Source organism: Dromiciops gliroides, chromosome 4 (genome assembly GCF_019393635.1).
Source record: "Dromiciops gliroides isolate mDroGli1 chromosome 4, mDroGli1.pri, whole genome shotgun sequence".
Taxonomy (NCBI): domain Eukaryota; kingdom Metazoa; phylum Chordata; class Mammalia; order Microbiotheria; family Microbiotheriidae; genus Dromiciops; species Dromiciops gliroides.
In genome coordinates this window covers 116,939,471-116,963,144 of record NC_057864.1, presented here as the reverse complement: position 1 = coordinate 116,963,144, position 23,674 = coordinate 116,939,471, and the positions used below count along the sequence as shown (strand labels likewise).

General features: G+C 36.5%; 1 protein-coding gene across 1 annotated transcript in view; it reads left to right on the top strand.

Annotated features, from left to right (window-relative positions):
* Window positions 1–23,674, top strand: part of USH2A (usherin) — a 1,082,898-nt gene that overhangs the window by 847,856 nt on the left and 211,368 nt on the right. The window contains exons 50-52 of the mRNA XM_044004202.1: window positions 8,407–8,630; window positions 14,349–14,559; window positions 20,639–20,836. Coding sequence (XP_043860137.1) covers window positions 8,407–8,630; window positions 14,349–14,559; window positions 20,639–20,836 — 633 coding nt within the window. The remainder of the gene's footprint in view (window positions 1–8,406; window positions 8,631–14,348; window positions 14,560–20,638; window positions 20,837–23,674) is intronic.

Below are 23,674 nucleotides of genomic sequence, written 5' to 3'. Positions count from 1 at the left end.
TGTTCTATGTCTACAGCATTGCCCTAGTCTACTAGTCTAGTTATTCTACAAAAAAGAAATTATATTTAGCATGGTATGACTGCTTTTTTTTTTAAATGAAGCCATGCTGACTTTCAGTGATCACTAGTTCTCCTTCTGAAGGATTCACAAACCAACCCTTTACCAAGGCTTTCTAGAATTTTACCAATACTAGACATCAATCTCTCATTGATAGGTTGTAGACTCTACCTTTTTCCTTTAAAAAAAGATATTTCCCTTTTCCAGATGTGTGTTATCCATTCCCTCTAAGATCTTTCAAAAATTACATTCCCTAAGTAGTTACTCCTACAAGTTCCTTTAGTACCCTAGAACAGGACTTCTTACACTTTTTCCACTGATGACCCCTTTTCACCTGAGAAATTTTTATACGCCCCTGGGTGTTGGTGGTTTGTCCTTCATTCTGGAAGAGGACAATTACACCATGGTGATGTCATGACTTGCACTGGATTGGATTTAAGTGACAAAGGTCTGTACAAGGTCACCAACCTCATTCTCTCCTCCAGAGCCATCTGGCTCCAGTGGCAAGATATTCATTAGGACAACTGGAGATGGCCCCAGAAGTTTAAGGCAACTGGGTTTAAGTGACTTGCCTAGGGTCACATAGCTAGTAAGTATATAAGATGAGATTTAAACTCAGGTCCTACTAACTTAAGGGTCAGTGCTCTATCCACTGCACCACATAGCTGTCCCACATAACTCAAGGTTTATGTATATATTAAATAGGTATATGTAACCTTTTATTATTAGAAAATTTTTCTTGACCCCCACATTCAGTTATGTGACAATATGGGGTCAGGAACCTCAGTTTAAAAAGCTTTGCTAGAATGTCATATGCCCAGGCCTGGTGACTTAAATTTATTGAGAGAACATAATGTTACCTTGCTATCTTCTCATTATATCAGGGTTTCATTGCCTTCTAATGATTTCTGTTCTTTCCTTAAGAGTACAAAGATTATTCTCCTTGGAAAGGAAAACTAAACTAAACTAAGAGTTGAATAGTTAGTTATCATTCTCCCATTCATTATCATCCCTCGATCAATCAGAAATAGTTAACCTATTTCTTCTTTGTTGTCCTTAACATTGGCCAACAGCTACAGGATATTCTAGGCCTTGGGAGTAATAACACAATTCTTATAGGACTAAGCTGTTCTTTCCTATCCATCTTTAATTACTAGTCATTTCTTGTTTCTACATTTAAAAATATATATGATTTGGGCACTGAAATAAATTTCATTGGCAATTTCCCTTTTCCTCTTTATTAAAATTATTTCTCCAAATGCCATCAGAATTTAATTCTTAAGAGTTTCCCAGTCATCTATCTTTGTCCAAATTCTGAAAAAAAAGAACATTGGAATTTGCATATCTTTTCTCTTAAATGTTTCAAATCTAATCTCTCTAAATCTAGGTTACCAGTCATATCATGCCCAGATTCCTTCTACGTATCTATCAGGAATCTTATGATAGAATGCTCATTTGCCCTTAATATATTTTTTCTTTTTTTTTTTTTTTTTTGCGGGGCAATGGGGGTTAAGTGACTTGCCTAGGGTCACACAGCTAGTAAATCAATTGTCTGAGGCCAGATTTGAACTCAGGTACTCCTGAATCCAAGGTCGGTGCTTTATCTACTGCGCCACCTAGCCGCCCCCTTAATATATTTTTGTATCAAAAGCCTTCCTTGTTCTGAAATAGCAGCTCTTTTCATCACTTTCTTAAGCTTTCCAAGAATTAAATGAGCATTAATCCATATATTTCTCAGCCACTCTGATTTTGGTGAGAGAGCTCCAGCAGTTATCAGGATAGTTGAATTCTCTTAACTCAATAAACATTTAAGTGCCTACTATGTGTCAGACACTGTGATAAGTGCTGAGGATGCAAACAAGGAGCTTAAAATCCAGTGGAGGAAGAAAACATACAAAACACAAATCTCTACAATATTTTCTATGACAGATTGGTGATCTCTTTTATCATTATTTAATTCTTCCTTCTGTCTAAGTGGTCTGCAATATACAATCACCCCAATATTGCTTATCATTTTCCCTATGTTCTTACTCAACCAAATGTTTATTACTATGATTCACCATTTGTTTTCCTGAATTACCCTGTATGAGTACAGTTTAATAGGTAATGCTGTTCCACCCTTTTGTGACCTGTGTTCCTTTTGAATAAAGTATACACTTACAGAGAGTAAGAGTATTCCAGTCATGAGTCTGAGCCTATCATATCATCATAATTAATATCTGTGAAATCCAATTTGCCTTGAATTAAAATCCCTAGGTCGCCTTCTTTATTACCCATAGTTTGAACACTTTATATAGACCTATGAAGCCAAGGGTTTTACTCCTTGCACTCTTGTTGGCTCTTGCCTCCTATGAATTGTTGCTATTCTTCTTCCTATTACTCTTTTTGGTCTCAGGCTTATCAAATCTATATGGGCAACTGACTTTATTCCATTCCCTTTTTATATTAAATACCTCTAGATTATTTCTTGGCAAGATTTCAGACACATTTTTTTGCCAGTCCTTATTAGGTATCTTTGACCAAGAGCTCATCATCCTCACCCTCTTCATATGATTCTCCAGAACTAGGTAGTGTTTGTCAAGTTTGACATCTCTCAGGAGGCTTTCCATTATAGCCTGCAACTGTAGTCCATAAAGTCATCTTCTGTTGCTTGTCTCAGGTCAGTGAGTACTTACCTCAGTATTGCTCATCAGACAGTCATAAACTACCACTCTTCTTCCTCTGACCATTACCTTACTGGGTGGTTTCACACCTGATGACAGACTTGTCTCTTTCCTCTAGGGATAGTCCAGCTCTCCTTCATCCTATGACCCCCATTCATTATAACCCTTACATAGCTCCAATGGTGTGTTTTCTTTTTTTCTTTCTCTGTGCCACATAATTCTACAATGTAACCTTTTGCTATAGGAGAAGCTTCCTCTCTGTCTTCTCCAATCCTCTTTACTCCTCGTTTTCTCCTTGGAGCATCTCTTACACTCTTCCAAGGGATATTTCATCTTCCCTGATAATTTATAGAATAGGAGAAGCTTTCCTCTTTTTCCTTCTCCTTTGCACTCCCAAAATTAAATAGGGAATTTAGCAATGTACTCTGGAAACTATTCCTTTTCGATTAAAAGAAACCAGGAAAAAAGAAATATTATTAATGCGGCCACTCAGACCCCTGTGGTCAGTGCCGAAATTTCTCTTTAGCTGCCTGTGCAGATGCTTAAATTAGGACTGATATCCCCAAGATGCCTACAGGGTTATCACAGAATAAATGGCCATAACATTACTAATTTTCCTAAATTTACTTATGCCAGCTCAGCAATATTTGCCTTTAACCAGAACTGCCTTCATGTTATTATAATCAGACATGCAGAATAAGGATAAAAAAACCATTTGGGGGCAAATCATACATTATAACTAGAGAATATACACATAAGCATAGGTTTAGAGAAGTGAAATCATCTTACAATCTGTAGGTGCCCCTACCCCACAAAGCTGAGAGTGATCTTCTGTATTTTCTTCATTTGTTTTGTGTCATAAAGCCCTTTGGCAGTCTGGAGAAGCCACTAAGTTCCTTCTAAGAGCAGTTGTTTTTTTTAAATGCATGGAATAAAACATAGGATTGCAAAGAAGATAAATTTTATTCAAATAATTATATATATATATGTAGTTACATATATACATATATATATATATATATTTTTACATATGTATTATGTACACACACACAAATACATACACCATCCCTGCCCCGAATTCCTGGACTACAAAGAACTCTCTGCATTAGATGGTTAGCAGAAGGCTTCCTTAGTTGTCTTCTTACCCCTCAGCCCCTTAGCCTCTGCTATGACAATTGTTAATGAGTCTCTGCTTTATTACTGGGGTAAGATTTTTGAAATATAGCATGGTGATGATTCATTTTATTCTGTTGATACACCAACAGGACTTGCTGTTTTTTCATAATTTTCTTCTCTTCTTCATCTCCCTCAAATACCCTTCTCCCCCACCCCACCACTGTCTTTGTGAACCCTCTACCTTCTATGCCACATCTTCTGTGTGGAAACGTGAATCCGGAGGTAGAGCTCCTGAGCCAGGCCCTCTCTCACTGTATGGCATTGTGTGCCTGCCATGAGACCAGGCTGGCTCGTAAAACATCTCTTTATGTACTTTATTACTTAAACTCTTTTATTTGCCTGCAGGAGCCCTTTAACAAAATCACATTGAATTGACTTTCTCACACCAAATCAAATCTCCCTGGTCCCAGTTCAGTTGTCTTTGTCAATATGTATTTTATAAATGGAGTGAATTAACAGATGCTGTTGGAACAGAAGTGCTGGGGTAGCGTTTATGTTTTTAGTGCTCTCTCTGGGCAGATGAGTTGTGTGGGAGTGTAATACAGGTATCTGGGGATGAAAGTCATGTTCTTCATTTCAGTGTATATGTATTCTTAACCATTTTCTTTGAATATATATAATAAGCAGTTTTATTGTTCTTTTCTTTGAACGTTTGTTTATATGGCACTACCAATTACACCATTAATCTTGGGATGGACTTGATGACATCTCTTGGTATTAAAGAATGAAAATTACAACCTTTCTATCATTCAGAAAGGTTGGCAAAGAAGGCTTTTTTTTAAGTAGCCTATGTGAAACCAGGGAAGGTGTATATTGAGAATATGTTACCTGCTCATTTCTATAGTGAATTCTGAAAATACTATGTCTAGGGTTTCTTTATTACCATATCATCCTGAATTTGACTTCTTACCTTGTCTAGTAGTGCCTTCAGGATAAATAGTTCCTATTGTTTAACAAAGGTATAGGATACAATAAGAGCGTGCCTGGGGATTTTGCAAGCTGGGATTTGTTGCTAACTGAGCTCCCATTGTGTAAAAGTCATATTGAAAGAATATTTTCTGGGAATATTTTCACGTTAGAGAATGAGTTTTTGAAAACTGTAAAGGATAACAATTTTTTAAAGGTTGTAATATATCTTTTTGTCATTTTTACCATTCCACACCCTCCCGCCCTCATACCTTGGGGTAGTGGTAGTGGTGACCAGAGAGACATCTACTGGTGTAGGCAAGCATGGATATCATCCTATACTTCTTTGGGACAATTTTCAAAGTATGAAAGACTAAAAAGAAGCTTCAGCTAGTCTTCTTCTTTTTTCCCACAAGGAATAATGCTTCTGGCTGGTAGACTTTCATGTAATGGTTGCTCTCCAATATCTCGATGTTTAAACTGCTGTAGTTACAGCCCTTGTGGCCATACCTTGACTCCCAGGAGTAGCTTGTCTGGAATCCTAGATTTGTTCGTTTGTTTTTAATTTTTTTTTTTTTGGTCTTGACTTGGAAGTAGAGGCTTTGAATTCTCATTTTTCCTTTAAATATATAAACATGTGTTTTTTTCTTCCAGATTGACTAAATTAGTAATCATCAGCCAGCTGTGTTTGTAAATTCCTTTTCAGATCTGGACATTAAATAATTGTTTGTGAGGGAGGGCACTGAGCCGATGTTGTGAGTTATAAATTCTTCCCTATGCTGCTTTCTCATTGGTGTCAAATGTACTGCAAGCCTTCCAGAGAAAGACAGTATATTTTGGTTGATCTGGAAATGAAACAGTAATTCAATGAATACTTATCACTAAAATAAAATCTACAACTTGTTCAAAGATATTCTTTATCTCTGCAAATTTAATGAAGAGACTTTGGAAGAATGGATCAATCCATCAATAATACATGACCTATTTTGTTTGTCTTAGGGCACATTTAAATTTGTGCATTCTCAGTGTCGAAGTTCAAGAGTCAAGTGCTACATGTGATAAATTAGGTAGGGGTCAAAAGTTATTGCAATGCAGTTTCGGAAGATTGTCTGTCTCTGAATTTGCAGCTCATTCATGCTGAAGTGATGCACTATGGGAATTACTACCAAACTCTGCTCTGCAACATCTGCTCTCCCTAAGTGAGTTAGTGCACGTCAGACATCTTTATGTCAGAATATTGCAGTGATGGATGCAGTCCTCAGAAAATGCTGCATAAAAATCTGGTGTGCCGTTCTGGCCATTAAGTGAAATTACTATTTAAATTAATGGCACTGTCACAGTTTATCTGTGCAAAGAATGAACGCTGATTAGGGTATTAAGTAATTAGCAATTTATCACACTGGAACAAGGTTGATAATAATTAAAGAAGTAATGGTTTACCAAAGAAACTAGAAAGAGAGTCACTTCTTGTTATGTGAGTGAAATCTTGGCTGAAAAATTAAATTCCCTTAAACAAGATGAAGCCCTTTGTGGAAGAAAGCATTTTTTCCAGTGTAAAAACAGTTCATTATCAAAATTTTAGTTGGCCTGTCAAAAGTCCCTCAGAGCTATCAGATGGTTGGTTATGAGTTTCAAATTAGGTCAGTGTCTGCATTTTGATTTTATACTTAAAACATGTGGAAACTATAGAGTAATTTAAGGGAAAAAATGTATTCTACTCTCTGAAAGGCCAGTTTTCACATTTTGATTGCTGTTTAAAATAGTAACATGTATTGTTATAAGAAAACTGCTGGAGAAAATGACAGAGAATCCAACGTTGTATTTGAATGTCTGATTAGAGGATAACTGAGAATTGTCCAAAGAAGAAAAATATAGGGATGCAGATTTTTTTTCTTTCTTATTTTCCAGTGTAATCAAAGCTCAGGCAGCAGAGATAATCCTGCTCTGTTTGTTTGTTAAAGAATTCTTCTTGTTTATTTATTAAAATAGCCAAAATTATCACCTAAAATCCTGAGGAAAAATAACTAGTCTAACTTTAAACTCATTAGTTCTTTGAGAGATTAATAAACAAAGTCCAGTGTGTGTGTATATGTGTGTGTGTGTTTAAAGTTGTATGTGATATAATCTTTCAGAGAACTTTCAGTTGAATTTGACCTAAATCAGAACTCAGTCAAACCTGTGGTTTCATTTGTTCTGAAATAAAAGCATAAAAAGAGATTAAATGGCAAACTTTAAAAATAAAAATTTAAAAATACTATCAATACTATTAGTTTTCTTTAGGAATATGTGGAGAGCTTCCTTCTTTAAGAACTATGACCAGCCTGAGCCTTCCTCTGATGATAGACATCCTCAGTGAAGAAGGCAACCCTTCTCAGACTATTTATACTGAGTGATTTTTGTTTTTGTTTTTGTTGGGCAATGAGGGTTAAGTGACTGGCCCAGAGTCACACAGCTAGTAAGTGTCAAATGTCTGAGGCCAGATTTGAACTCAGTTCCTCCTGAATCCAGGGCCAGTGCTCTATCCACTGCACCACCTAGCTGCCCCTATACTGAGTGATTTTTGTCCATGACTTTCCATTAAATCTTCCTCAGAGTTTCGACCCAACATGGTAGAGGCTTCTTCTGCAGCTTGTAATATAATAATTATTATTAACAATGAAAATAATTTCAATGAAAAGTATACCTCATTTATCAAATTTAAAGTTGTCACATCCTTCTGATCTAGATTCTGATAGAATAGGACTATAAATTATGTCAGATTTTAAGTGTCAGAGAGTCCCCTACTCATGTCCGGGGACATAGGCCTCTCAATTTCTTGCTTCATCTAGCCCTGTATTGATATGTTTCTATCATGTCTGTTCTTATTTGCTTAAAAATTTAATCATGCTTAAATGACACAAAAACAACCAGTTGATTTGGCCAGTGCATAGTCCAATCAATTCAGGAAAAAGAATAGCCAAATCATTTCTTTGACTGAATTACCTTGTTCATTCTGTCACATGATCAGTCTAAGGAATCTCACGTGGACACAGAATTTCCATATACCCCTGTCTCTCTCGCTAGGCTTCTCAAGCTCAAGGGTTATGCTATCTCTAGTTTCCTCTGTATCATCTCTCCCCAGTGTTAAGTTTATCTAAATTTGGGACTCCATGTATTCCTTCTGCCTGGCCTATGAGCAAACCCCTATATGTTCAGGTGATTGTTTCTATTTTTCCATCATACTAGGTATACCACTGATTTCTAGATTTTTTATTTGTAATCTAGTGAGCCTTTTGAAATAAACCAATTTGAATTATGACATTCTGTTAAAGGTGTACTCCTTGATAGAGATTCAGAATTTTTATTTTATGGAGTATTGAAGAAATTTGAATGAGCTGAATGATTTCACCAGACCTCTATATTCCTGAGTTAATTTTTACCTTGTGTATTTCATAAGAAGGGTCCTTCATTCACCTTTCGAGCACATTTGTAGCTGAATGCTACTTTTAGCATTGCACCATTTCAGCAACTGCCCGACTTTGACATTTTTATGCTAAACTTTATTACAGTCTCAGTTTTCTTCTTTTTTTATTTCATATTCATATATAATGTTTTATTGTTGCAGAGATGTTCTGTTGTGGGCAGGATTATGTGAATATGTCAGATACCATATGCTGCTCAGCTTCCAGTGGCGAGTCTAAAGCACATGTTAAAAAGAATGACCCAGTGCCAATAAAATGCTGTGAGACTGAACTTATTCCAGAGACCCAGGAATGTTGTAATGGAGTTGGATATAATCCTTTGAAATATGTTTGCTCTGACAAGATTTCAGCTGGAATGATGATGAAGGTAATTGATAGAAAACCTCTCAGAGGCACTGCTTTGACAATGGAAAGAGAAATACATTGTTCATAACTATTTTTCTAAAATAGGAATATAAAAACTCCTGTGTGCATTATTCATTTTCACATTACATCCATATTAATACCAAATGAGTTCACCATGATTGATGTTATTGCAATGAATTCTAAAGGAATTAATAATGATTAGCTGTGTCTCTGAAGCTTTTCCCAGCACTTCAGATTAGCGCAGAAGCTGAAACTCTGCATGCCAAAAGGGCCAGCGTAAATAGCCTGCTGCCATTGTGTGACTACTGTTTAATTCCCCATGGGGTATCTGAAGGGGGATGGAAACCAGTCTGTCATTGGTTTACTGTAGAAAGATGTCCTTCTTCCACCAACACCTCCTTAACCTCCACTCCTTCCAATTTGTTCTACTTCTTCATCTTGATAGAGACCTTCAATCCAATAAATTCACTTAGTTACATTTAGATTATATTCCTTGGGACTGAGCACAATGGACCAGTGTCTAAAGAGTGAAAGGTGCTGTTGGTCTAATCGTTTATTTTTATGTGCCGTGATGCTCCACATACTCCCATGTCATGCTCGTTAGCATTAAAACTGACCCAGCACTCCAGTAACATAAGGTTTCAAGGAAGGGATCACGAATATGAAAAGACTGCCATGCTTCCCAATAATTGATGATCACTATTACTAAAAAGCCTGCCTTGGTCAAAGACAGTAGGAGAGACCTTGCCGGATGAGTAAGCTACAGACTCCTTGGGTCAGTAGAATGTACTTTGGGATGTGCACTAACTCTTTTATATAACCAGGGCACCAGGGAGCACTCTCAAGTAATGAATTTCTAGGCTAAGACACTGCGGGGTGGGGTGGTGGGGCAGGATATGCAAGAGATAATACAAATTTATTTCCATTCAACAAATAGTTATTAAGCACAGACTCCTGTGAAGTCCCATTCATGACACTGTTGTTGTTGTTGCTGCTGTAATTATTCAGTCATTTCAGTAATATCCAAATCTTCACAACCCCATTTAGATTTTTCTTTACCAGGATACAGGAGTGGTTTGCCATTTCATTCTCCAACTTATTTTTCCAGATGAGGAAACGAAGGTAAATAGGGTTAAGTGACTTATCTAGGGTCACACAGTAAGTGTCTGAGGCCAGATTTGAATTTAGGAAGATGAATCTTCCTCATTCCAAGCCTAATGCTCTATCCAACTCATCACCTAGCTGTCCCCAAGCTTGACACTGAGGGGAGGTACAAAGATAAGAAAGTCATAGCTACCATGGAGCTTACAATATAATAAGGACACAGCTAATTAGATAGAAGACCAAAACCACAAGAAAGAGCCCTGAATTGGGAAGGCTGAATTTTAATTTGTTATCACTGGACTTATACTTAAATCCCTGTGTGACATTGGGCAAATCATTTCACCTTCCTGGTATGTTTTCTCATTTCTTAAATGAGCTTTATAATAAATAATTGTAAGTTCTCTCCCACCCTAAAGTTGTGATCCTATTTATTTTGAATAAGTAACTAGGTGACATAGTAGACAGAGTGCTAGAGTTGGAATAAGGATAATCTGAGTTTGATTCTTGCCCCAGACACTTATTAACAATCAAGCCCCATGGGGGAGGCTAGGTGGCGCAGTGGATAAAGCACTGGCCCTGGATTCAGGAGTACCTGAGTTCAAATCCGGCCTCAGACACTTGACACTTACTAGCTGTGTGACCCTGGGCAAGTCACTTAACCCCCATTGCCCCACAAAAAAACAAAAACAAAAACAAAAACAAAAAACAATCAAGCCCCTTAAACTCTCTGAGTCTCAGTTTTCTTTATTATAAAACTGGAATAATAGTAACCCTAACTTCATACAGTTGTTATGAGCCTGAATTGAGATAATATATGTAAAGTGCTTTGCAAACTACAAAACACTATATAAATGCAAGCTATTTTTATAGTTGATATGCCTTTATTATAGAATTGAATAAAAATAAGCAATAGAGCAGACAGCCTCAGGTCTAGAACTAAACAAAGTTATTTTCCCCCTAATCTTTGGCCTAGAACATTTTTCTTGCCATCCTAGGTTTCTTGTCTTTAAGGGACTGGCGACTGTGAATGATTCTGACTCACTGACAGTTAATTGAGAGACAGTATGAGAAACTTCTGGGGACAGCTAGGTGGCGCAGAGGATAAAGCACCGGCACTGGATTCAGGAGGACCTGATCCACTGCACCACCTAGCTGCCCCTAACTACCTGATCATTTTATTGCTATGGCACTGTTAGAATTAAGGTTGCTAGGGGGCAACCTTAATTCTAACAGTGCCATAGCAATAAAATGGCCTCAGACACTTGACACGGCCTCAGACACTTGACACTTACTAGCTGTGTGACCCTGGGCAAGTCACTTAACCCCCATTGCCCTGCAAAAAAAAAAAAAGAAAAAAAAAAGAATTAAGGTTGCTAGGTCTTCGCCCCTCATTCTCTATTCTTTATTGGGCTATTCAAACAACATACTATTTTTCTGGGATCCAGACCAGAGGCATCAGATTCTCAGTCACAAAACTCTTGAATACAGCTGAATCAGACTGAATTATAATTGGGAAATGTTTAACAAAATAAATAAAAAATCAATACATCACAGATAATGTTAATTTGTAGTTTTGTAAGTCAATAAATGACCTACAGGGATCTATTTCTATTTGAGTTTGACACCACTGGTACAGATTACCCAACTTCCTTTCTCCAGGGTGATTGCCATTAGTGTCACATCAGCTCTACATATAAAGTTTGAGCTCTGAGTGGCTTTGGGGTCTGAGATCAGAGTGTGCAGCTTGTTGGACATCTGAGCCATGAACTGGCCAGTGGAGCTAAAGACAGTGTGTATGGGCTCGGTTGGGGGTTGGGGAAGAAGGGAAAAGGGGAAGGGGGATGAGTTGTTTGACTCCTCTTTGGGAACAGTTCCTTCCCTTTTTGCCCTGTAATACCTGGGCAGGACAAATAGGTAATATTTTTGTAGTAGAGATCTTCCCAAGAAATTGAATGTAAATCAATTTTTAAAAATCAAATTATATCTTAAATATACAAGGAGATCTCATTATTTAACCAAGGCAGCCTAGGCCTCATTTTATTCATCTGTAAAAGGAAAGGATTTTAGTATATTTCCTCCTGTTCTGTATCTACGAACCTATAACAGAAAAATTGAGGTGAATCCATTTGCAATGTAAATAATCATTATTCCTAGTCTATAAATCTAGATTTTAATATATTGCAATTTCTTAAGATAAAGACCACCTACATCTACCTTAGTCTTAGGATCTTATATTTAGAGCTCAACATGAAGTCTTTACTGATTGTAGATGTCCCTGTCCCTCATCCAGCCAATTTTAAAAATAGAAGAAACCTATTCAAATATATGATACTAATTACTAATTATTTCTTTAAATGGACAGTTTAATTGCCATCGTTATTACTTATATACAAGTTAGTAGTCATTCTTATATAATCACTTTCATAATGTATATATATGTGTGTGTGTGTGCATATACATGTGGATATGAGCATGTATGTTGTGTTTTAGCATTATTTCCCCCAATAGAATATGTGTTCTTTGAGGGCAGTGGCTTTCTGAGTTTTGTCTTTATTATCCCCAATGCCTATCACATTACATGTACTTAATAAATGCTTGCTGATTGATTAATTGGAAAAGATCCTGTTGGTCATCAGGTTAAGATGGAGGTTAACTCCTAATTTTATAAATGGGGAAACTGGGGCCCAGAAAAGTTAACTCACTTGCTCAAGGTCACACAGCTAGTTAGTGAAAGAGAGATAAAGTACAAACCGATAGCCTCTGTATTAAAATCTATCACTTTGTCCACTGTGCCATAGTTTTCAGGTAAATGAATGTAATTATTATTAGAGTATTAGCTCATGAAACATGTAAATTCCCTAAAGATCATATGGTTATAATTAAAGTGAGAAGCTGGAACAAAATTACTATGCATCAGGTGAATCCAAAAAAGCAGGAGTTGCAATCATAATATCAAATAAAACAGAAATAAAATTCACAACATTAATGTAGCAAAACAAGAAAATTGTATTGGGCTTAAAAGAACCATAGGCAATAAACTCAGTATCAGTAATAAGCATATATAGTGAATGGTATAACAGAAGTTCATAAAATAAAAATTAATTGAATTTAACCAAACATGGCTAGTAACAATAATAATAGAAGACTTAATAGATAAATAAAGGGAAAATATAAAATAAAACAAACTTCTGGAGAATTTGAAGCTAAAATATTTATGATGTCTTCTGAATGTAAAAATTAAAGAATATACTTATTTCTCAGTAACACATGGCACAAATATAGACTGTATTAGGCAACAGAGTAATCTCAAATAAATGAAAAAAACTAAACACTAAATATCATTTTACAGAAAAAACTACAACATAATTATAATTAAAAGAGGGATTATATGAAAAAGTCAGAAACCTAAGTGAATGAGTCAAACAACAAAACAGAAACAAGCAGTAACTATGTGAATGACACTTATATGTAGGAGGCAAAATACTAAATATTGCTGGTATGCATCTAAAGGAGTTTTCAAAGGAAAAATTCAGATCCATAAAAACAAACAGTAACAGAATAGAAAAAGAGGGGACTGATGAACTAAATATACAGTGTAAAAATTAGAAAACCAACAAACTAAAAAACCCAAAATTAAGATAGAAAAGCAAATCTTGAAAATTAGAACATAAATAGATAAATTAGAATTTTTTTAAAGCCCTGTAGAACCTAGAAACAAAATTTAAATCTGCTTCTTTGATAAGATTAATGAAATGGACGCATCTTTAGCCATCCTGATTAAAAGAGAAAGAAAAAACCAAAATTTTAGAAATGAACAAGATGAAATCAAAACTGATAGACATAAAATAAAACAATGATAAACTAAATATATGCAGTTATTTCCCCCTCAAAAACAACACCCTGAAATTTAAAAAGAAATAGGTTATCTACAAAAATGTAAAGTACCAGCTAACAGAACACCTAGTAGAGATGTTATATAATCTAACCTCAGAAATGGAAATTGTTAAATCTAGTCAGTCAATCAATTGGTAGGTATACAGTTTGTTTGTAACCCTTTGTTACCACATACAGTGGTTTCTATAGGATTTTTATCCTTCTGTTATATGCCTAGCAAGGGGGCCACTGAGCCAAAAGGTATAGACATTTGGTTCAGATCCAGGCTCAGACACTTAACTAGCTATGTGACCCTGGACAAGTCAATTAACCCAGTTTCCTCATCAGTAAAATGAGCTGGAGAAGGAAATGGCAAACCATTTCATTATTTGCCAAGAAAACCCCAAATTAAGTCACAAAGAGTTGGAAATGACTGAAAAATGACAGAACAATAATCCATCATTTGTAGTTCATAATTGATAGAAAAAACAAATGATTAATAAAGATTTTTAAAAGTTCATGTGGTGAATAACTTCTGGATCCATCTACCTCATCATCATTAGAAAGTAGAATTTTCTAAAAGGATATTCTTCTGTTTCCTTTAAAACTAGATGGATTAAATGATATGAAGTTTTTCAATCTTTAAAATATTTTGAGCCATACTATTTAAGTAGTAACTAATAGTTATGTAGATCCAAATGAAGGTTAATAATCTCTTCCCCTCTTCCCGTATTTGCCTTAGGAAACCAAAGAATGCAAGCCTGCTTCCCTCTGCCCTGTTTCCATGAAAGATACAGCATATTGTGGCAGGTGTGACTTCAACCTTACGAGCCATGTTTGTGCTTTGATAAGAGGTCCTCACCAGACTGCCAAGAAACTGTCAAATGAAGATATGTGTCCATCAGCTGAAGAAGCTGTCTACACTGGGAACACAAGCACCTATTCATTCACAGGTAATAGAAAAGGGGTGATCTGCCTGAATAATAGGAAACAAAATAAAATGTTAGATTAAAATGTTTTTACACACCTGTTTTCTTAAATGAACACTAGTCTTTGATGGTTTCTGGAAGATCATGTATATTCAAAAAAAATCATCTCAACATTTATTTTTAGAATAATAATTATATATTAATATAGCATTATTATGCTTACAAAGTACTTTCTCCACTGCAGCTCAAGGAGATTGGTTGCATAAATAAGATTATCTCTCTTTTGTGGGTGAGAAAACTAAGGCTTAGGATGGTTAAGTGACTTAGCCAAGGTTACCCATGTAGATGCCTTCCTCTATGTTATACTAGCTCTACTGTATGCAAATGATTAGGCTAGATGCTGGAATTTGGGATTGAGGGTTAAGAGGGCAACAAAACTTAGATAAGAGAGGATCTCTTCATCCCTTGAAGATCATAGAGGATCTGACTCAAGTAAAAATGATATGAACATATGACACACTCCTTACAGAGATTCATACAGGTTACCTTATAAAGTCAGAGGGGAAAAAAGGTCAATACTGACTAGATGATCAAGGAAACTTTGGAGGAGGTGGTATTTAAATTGGGCTTTAAGGTATGGGTGGGTTTTCAGTTAGTAGGGAAGATGTATGAGGCTTAAGGAAAAATGTAAGAAAAGGCATAGAAGCAAAAAAAAAGGAACAATTTGACTTTATCTTAGAAGAGGAAGACAGTGAATAGGTATGTGGGTGGGTGGGTGGATGAGTAGATAGCAAGCATTTATTAAATGCTTAATTATGTGCCAGACACTGTGCAAAGTGCCCAGAATACAAATACAAGCAAATAAGACAGTCTCATGGAGGCAGCTATGTGGCAGAGTAGATAAAGCACTGGCCTTGGATTCAGGAGGACCTGAGTTCAAATCCAGCCTCAGACACTTGACACTATCTGTGTGACCCTGGGCAAGTCACTTAACCCTCATTTCCCCAGCCCAAAACAAAGACAGTTCCTGCCCTCAAGGATTTTACAATCTTATGGGGAAAGATTACACAAAAAAGGGAGCTAAAAATGGGGGTGGGGAATGAATGGACCTGCACTAGAGCATGATACTGAAATACAGAAAGTCAGAAGCATTGTCAAGAGGAGAATGACAGGGAGGCAACCTCTACCTTCATTCCATACCTACTAACTATGAAAAATACATCAGATTACTGGATGGAGGAAGGATCCATCAGTGACTATTTAAATTCTAGGCCTTCAAACAAAATTATGGAAAGGACCACCTTATACTTCATTAATTGAAAAACAGAATCGCAAAAGAGAATCTCTCCAAAATTCAGAGCAGAATCTTTTAGGCTGTCATATTATACTCTACAAATAAATAGGCACTTTCAACTAATAATAATGGTTAATATTTTAAAATCTCTATTTTTACCCTAATAATGTTCATTCCTGATATTAAAATGCAAATGAATCTCAACTATTTTACTGCCAGGAAAATGAAGCATTTGGACTGAAAAATTAATTTTAATCAAGAAATTTATAATTAATAAGCACCTAGCACTGTGTGCTGATAAACCAGACTCCATACAGAGCCATGTATACAAACTTAGCATTTGCCCTGGAGAAGCTTACAATTTCAGTACCAATGAATGTCTGCATGTGCAATATATATGGAACTAAATAGTATTCACTGAAGGAATACATGCAATAAAGCATCAATTATCTCAAGAGTTTGTGCTTCTGTTAATGTGGCTAAATCAAGACAAGCTATGGAAGATGACCTAGGACCAAATAGCTATGTCAGCACAGGGTAGGTCTCAGGAAAATCAGGTGCTCCCCCCCCAAAAAAAAACTAAAGTGGGAGGAGATGTCAGACAAATGGTTAAATTCTTCCAGAGTACTCCTTATATTGCCTCCTGATCCAATACTTATAGCCTGGCCTGAATCCCCATTCCAGCAATTTGTTTTCCTATTCAGTTCACGGTACTGCACTTCCACCATCTGAAGGCACATGAAGGCACCCTAGCCAGACCTTTGGTTTATAGTTACACAGTCCCCAGCTTGGAGCCTGTTGCTTCTCCTACCAAATATGAATTGTCTTTTTCCCTCTCTCTGGTGTTATCTTACTAAAACATGGTAGCCCTGCTGGTTTGAAAAGCAATAGAATTCTCTAAGTCTTTAAAATTTAAGTTAAAATACATACCTTACTACAAATATCCCGATAGCAATCTCCATAGACCTTAAAGTTACCACAAGAATTCACACAGAATACTTAGAAATTGGCTGCCTGGAAGGTATTACTATTACTCTGAGAGAAGACAACTTCTGTTTCATAGAGTAGAGGCAAAAGTCCTGATTCTAGACTCCAAGAGCCCCAAGACTTGGGGATTTGGGGTTGAGGTTTTTTTTGAGGGGGGGTCGGGATAAGGACTTTCCAGGGCTCATAGCCCAATTAAAATTGTTCCTAGACTTTTACCTCCAGGATTGTCCTCAAGTGGCTTTTGTTGTATTCATTGGACTGGGCCATCTTCTAGCTCAATGAAAAAGCCACCCTCCATTCTGGAAAATGTAGAAGGGTTTATTCAAAATTTTTGACACCAGTGAGAGAACTAAGACTGGTAACCCACCTGGTTTCAATTAGCAGCAAAGAAACATAGGAAAAAAGAGTTGCTATTTCTGTTTCTATTATTTTTAAACATTCTTTTCTTTTTAAATTTTGAGTTACAAATTCTCTTCCTCTCCCTTTTCTCCCCTACTCTCCTGCTCCTTCACCTCTTCCTCTTCACCTATCTTTACTATTCCCCTCTCCCCTCCTTTTCTTCTCCCTTCTTTTCCCTCACCTCTTTTTCCCTTATGCCCTCTCTCCTCTATTCTCTCCTTTTCCCTCATTTCTTTCTCTCCTCTCCCCAGGTTTACAAATTTAGAGTCACTCTTGATCTTAATCTTCAGTCTTTCAACTTGTTCATTCCCTGTGGCCTACATATAAACACAAGTTTCCCCATTTGACCCCATCATTCTCAAAGATATTATTTTAAACCTCTCCTCCCATTCCCAGCCAAACTGTCAGATAAAGCTTGGTATGCTCATGTCTTCCACTTCCTCTCTTTTCATCTTCCACTATGCTGCCTGTACTATTTCTCTACCCTCCAAAGTAGATCTTCAGAGGCCATGCCCATGATGTCCCAGGCCATAGCTCCTGGCTATTATGCCCTTTTATGTATCACCTCCACCATTAAAATATAACCTTTAAAATACCCATTCAACAAGCATTCATTAAGCACCTTCTGTGTGCTAAGCACTGAAACTACAAAGAAAAGCAAAAACCTGGTCCCTCCCCCTCCTGGAGCTCATATCCTAATGAGGGAGACAAAATGCAAGCTACATAAAAGGTGCATATAGAGGAAATTGTAGGTGGCCCCACTTCTCAGCCATAGGATCAGTAAACCTTGCTAATAAATTTTAGGCATAAAAATTATCTTTCATTGGCTAGTAATTTCATTGAAATGCTTTTTTTCACATATAAGAGAAGTATCTACTTGCATTTAATTGCCCTTTCCATTGGCATATTTTTCTAGAAATTTTCACATAATTATGTATACAGAAGGTGGAATTTTAGCAGAAACCTGAAGGAAACCATGGAAGCTAGGAGACAGCGGTGATGAAAGAGAAAACTCCTATTATATGGACAACCAGTGAAAGGCAAGGAGTTAGAAGATGGGCTTCTTGTGTCAGAAGCAGCAAGGATATAAGTGTCATTAGAAGGTAGAATACATGGGGAGGTTTTAGTTTAAGAAGTTTAAGAAAGGTAGGAAAAGGCCAGGACATTTAGGGTTTTAAAAGTCAAATAGATAATTTTATGTTTAAATCTAGTGGTAATAGGGAGCCATTGAAATTTATTGAGTGGAGGTAATATGGTTAAACTTGTGCTTTAGGAAGTTCACTTTTTCAGCAAAGTGATAAATTGACTAAAAGTGGAGAGGCAGGTGGACCCACTAAATAGCTATTGGAAAAAAAAAAACTAGGCATGAAGTAATATGGGCCTATTTTAAGGTGGTGCCAGTGCCTGGGGAGAGAAGGGGATGATGTGAAAGGTGTTTGTGAAGGTACAATCAGCCAGATTTGACAAAAGATTGGATATAGGCGATGAGAAAGATTAAAACGCCAAGGATGACACAGGTTTCAGGGTGTGACTTGGTTACTTGAAGAGGGATGGTGTTCTTAAACAGTAATAGGGAAGTTAGAAAAGAGGGAAGGTTTGGAGAAGGAAAGACAAAGGCTTATTTTGAGGCATGTTGAGTTTCCATCTGTGGGAAATCCAGTACAAGATGTCCTCTTTACAGGAACTATCTACCTTTTATATTTAGATCCCTAGCACTGAGCACTTTGCTTGGCACATAGTGGGTGTTTAATAAATGCTTTTATTTGTCTTTTTGCTTCCTTTATTCTGGCTTTGAGCTCATCATTGCAACATAGCCTTTCAAACTGAACATTTCATATGCCTCTTAAACTCAACATAGACAAAATGAACTCATTTCTCCCCCAAACCTACCCTTCCTCCAAACTTCCCTCTTCTGTCACTATCTTTCTGGTTGCCCAGATTTTCAACCTCGCAGTCATCTTTGAGTTCTCACTCTTCCTCACCTCCCATATCCAATTAGTTGGCAGGTTTTGTCAATTATACCCTCCGAAATCTCTCTTACATCAAGTTCCTTCTCTCCATTTACATGGCTACCACTCTACTTCAGGCTCTTATCACCACTCATTTGGATTACTTCTCTCTTTTCTGATTCCTACTTCAAACGGTTGTTAAAGTGATATTTATAAAGCATATATCTAATTATGTCATTTTCTGATCAATAAACTATAATAACTTTCTATTGCCTTGAGTAGTGAATGAAAACTTCTGTTTTCTACTTAAATCCTCAGACAACCTAGTTCCCACTTACCTGCTATTTCCCATGCATGATATGATTTTGTTTTAAATAGGCTGTCTTCCTCCATCTCATTGTCATTTCTTAGAAACCCTAATTTCCTTAAAAATTCAGTTCATGCTATCTCCTACATGAAGTCTCTCCTGATTCCCTAGCTTCTAGTGCCTCTTATAAATATTATATTGTTTTTATTATGCATATATTGTGTTTATTCTTTATATGTGTATGTCTCCCATAAGCTCTTTGAATGCAATAACTGTTATTCAACAAATTTGTATCCTTTATGTGTATCACAGTGATTGGCACATAGTACAATAAGCATTTAATATATGTTTACTTATTGATTATTGATGGATAGATTCTTCCATCTTCCGCAACACTAATATTCAGCCAATTCTGAATCTTCTTGATTCTACCTCTACATCATTTCTCACATCCATTTCCTTCTCTTCACTCACACAGCCTCTACCTTAATTCAAACCCTTCTTACCTCATATCTAAACTATTCCTAATTGTTTTTTCTAACTCCAGTGTCTCCCTCTTGAATCTGTCCTCCATGCAGCTGCCAATTCAACATTTCGAAAATATGTCTGACTGTGGTACCTCATTACTCAAAAGTTTTCAGTGGTAACCTGTTGTTTTTATTATAAAAGTCCCATTCCTATGTTTGGCATTGGAAGCCCTCTATATTTGCCCTCGCCTGGGCTGGTGCTTTATCCACTGTGACACCTAGTTGCCCCCCATAATATGTTCTTAATAAATGTTTGTTTCCTTCCTTCTTACTCAAACTAATCTACTATCTTTCCCCTGGGCATGACCTTCCATCTTGTTTTTAGCCTCTATACCTTTGTATAAGTAGTCCACAACACTTATAATGCCTCTGGTCACACCAGTAGTAAATAGCTAAGGTGGGATTCACAAGAGATCCTCTGAATTCAAATCTAGCATTCATTCCACTATATCACTGAACTGAATTGAATTGAGAATGTATATCTTTTCTTTTTTATATGATAAGAAAAGATCATATTCCAGTTTAATTTGGACAAAATGGATTAAGATAAATATATTTTGGAAAATATTTATTTCCACATTTAGCTTTTACTTCCTGGTAAGAGAAAAATGAATGATATGTCCAATTTCTGTCTTTTCAGATGTTAACCTTCAGCCATACAAGATGTATGAGTACAGAATTGCTGCATGGAATAGCCATGGGCAAGGATTCAGCAATGCTTCCAGGGCCAATACAAAGCAGGATGTGCCACAAGGAGTGAGTCCTCCTTCCTGGACCAAATTGGACAATCGGCAAGATGTAATTGTTTTAAACTGGAAGAAACCTATTCAACCAAATGGTACTATTTTCCTTTTTAAATGAAGAGTTAGCTTAATGTCCCTAAAGAAGATGACATTCTTGTTACCTGAATCTAATCGACAAGGGAATAGCTATAATGCAATCAAATAAACACTTATTAAGTCCCTGCTATATGCTTTTGTGGGACCATCTTGTTCAGTGGAGTTGAAAAAAGAAGAGCTTTAGATGGACAAAGAAAAGCAAGCTAGAAAGTCCAAATACTTCTTTCTATAAAGGAAAGCTTTGGGAATTTAGTGCTCTACCCTCCAGACCTCCAAATAGGGGAGAGAAGAAGGTGGGAAGGTGTTGAATATCCATGGTTAAGTTTGCAGTCAGATAATGGCATTGGTTGATCTAGTCCTCCTCCATTATTCTGCTAAGTTGATATTACTGAAGTACTGGTATGATCATGATTCTTCCCTACTTAAAAAAAAAAAATCCAGTGGCAACCTTCTGACTTCAGAAAAACCCTCTGTTTGGCCTTTGAATCCCTTCATAATCTGACTCTAGCGTACCCTGCCACTTCCCTTTACATCCTCTAAGGTCCAGAAAAACTAGCGTGCTTCCTATTCCCTGTACACAATATACCATCCAGGAAGACCTGCCTTCATGGGGGTGATATTTCTTCACTTTGTGATCTCCCATCACCTCTTTACTTTCTCCTTTAGTCTAGGTCACAAGCACCTAACCAGAATAGTCAAGTTACACAAAGACTCATTCCTGTTAGGGGAACCCTTCTCCCTCCTTTACCTTCAAATTGCCCTGGGAAAGGTGTGCTGAAATGTTTAACTGGCTCTCTGGGGTAAAAACAAAATGTACCCATATCATACTTTTAAATTTAATCTGAATTATTAACATTTTTCTATTACTTTTTAATTCTAAACAATTAATAAATCAAGCCATAATTTGTAGCATTTTATTGGGAGTAAATACACTGCAAATTTAATCATTATAAGCCTATTCAAGCTGACTCCAGTATACCCTTGGCTCCATGCCCATCAGAGCAAGCTGACTGTTCAACTAACTTGGAGGAAATGGGAGTTTCTAATTGTATTCCTTCCATTGAGTAAGAGGATCACTAGGCCTTGTGGCCTACCACTGCTTTCCAAGATTTTCCATACTCTACCATCTGCCCTGCCTCTATGCCCTCCAGATCCATGGTATTGTAATCTGTTGTACTAAAGCAATCTAAGGATCCTTGGGACTTTCTATCTATCTCACCACTGATTACTTCTTTATGTATTGTTTCCTTAAATTAAAGTGTGAGCTCTTTGAAATCAGGGATTTTCTTGCTTTTTAAAAATGTGTATCCCCAGTGATTAGCAAAGTGCTGAATAATTACTCATTCCTTCATTTATTACCTTGTCTTTGCACAGGCCATACCCAGTACCTGGAATGGAATCTCTTCTCATCTCTCTAAGAACCCAGCTTCCTCCCAAGCTCAGCTTGAGTACTTCCTCCTAAAGGAAGTCTATTCTGAGTCCTCCAGAAATTGTTAATGTCTCCTCCCAGAAATTATTTTGAATATATTTTGCATTTAATTTATATATGTGTGTGTGTGGATATATGTGTGTATTTAAATATATTTTGTTCCCTCCAACAAATGTAGTATCCTTGAATGGAGGTACTTTATTTTTGTCTTACTATCCCCAGCACCTAATGTAGCATCTGACACTGAATATTAATATTAGCAACTGTATTAATATTGGGCTCTTACTATTTGAGGAACCGTATTGAATTGACTCAGTAAATCCTTAGTTATCTGCCTTTTCCTACTTTGTGGAATATCCATTGCAAATATTTAGTCATGGGCCAGATTCTCTTTGGGCCCAGAACCTTCCTGGGTCCTTTTATTGAAGTACAATGAGTTCAATGAAACAAACTTGTTTTCACAGTTGGCTAAGCTCAACAAAAATTTGCAAGGGAGTTGGGGAAGGGAGGAAATATAGAGGCTGCACAATTTGTTCCAAAGTCAGATGATTATCATTTTGGATTGTCTGTACTATTTACCACACAGTACCACCACCATCAGTAAATGTATATAATCCAGAATTGATTATTTGCTATTATGGCTATTTCCTTTTAAAATTTAATTCAATAAGCAATATTTTTCTCACCCTTCTACCTCTCTGTCAGCAGGTTGTCATATTCTTCATCAAAGGTCCTCTAAAATCACTGTCATTGAACTTATCAGAGGTCTTAAATATTTCAAGGAGTTTTTTTATAATATTATTGTTATTTTATCAGTTATTCTCCTGGTTCTGCTCACTTCATTTTGTGTCAGTTCATGTAATTTTTTCCAAGTTTCTCTAGAACTTCCACTTGAATCATTTCTTATAGCCCAGTAGAACTCTATTATATTCATATACTATAATTGTTTAGTCTTTCTCCCAATTTATGTATACCACCTAATTTTCAAGCTCTTTTCCACCATAAAAGAGCTACTATTAATATTTTTCCTTCAACTTGAATCACGAGTCAGTATGGGTTTTCTGCATGACAGCAAATACTCCAGCTCTTCTATACCTATACCTTAATATATAATGGTAATGATTGACTATGATGAAAAAACCCACCATTAATGATGATACTTTTATCTAATGAGATTCTGGGACCAAAAGGTAGACAGTCCATATCCAGGCATGTATGCAAAGTCTTTCTAGTATGATCTCTTAGTACTCATGCTCTTATGAATTGGTCTTCAGGAATTCAGGGGCACATTCACACCAAGGTAGGCATCAGGGTAAAATGTTAGTAGAATAATAGAATAACTAATTTTGAAAGTGATAATAATATAATTTTGGTAAAATAATGTTTTTCTCACTAGCAAAATGAATTT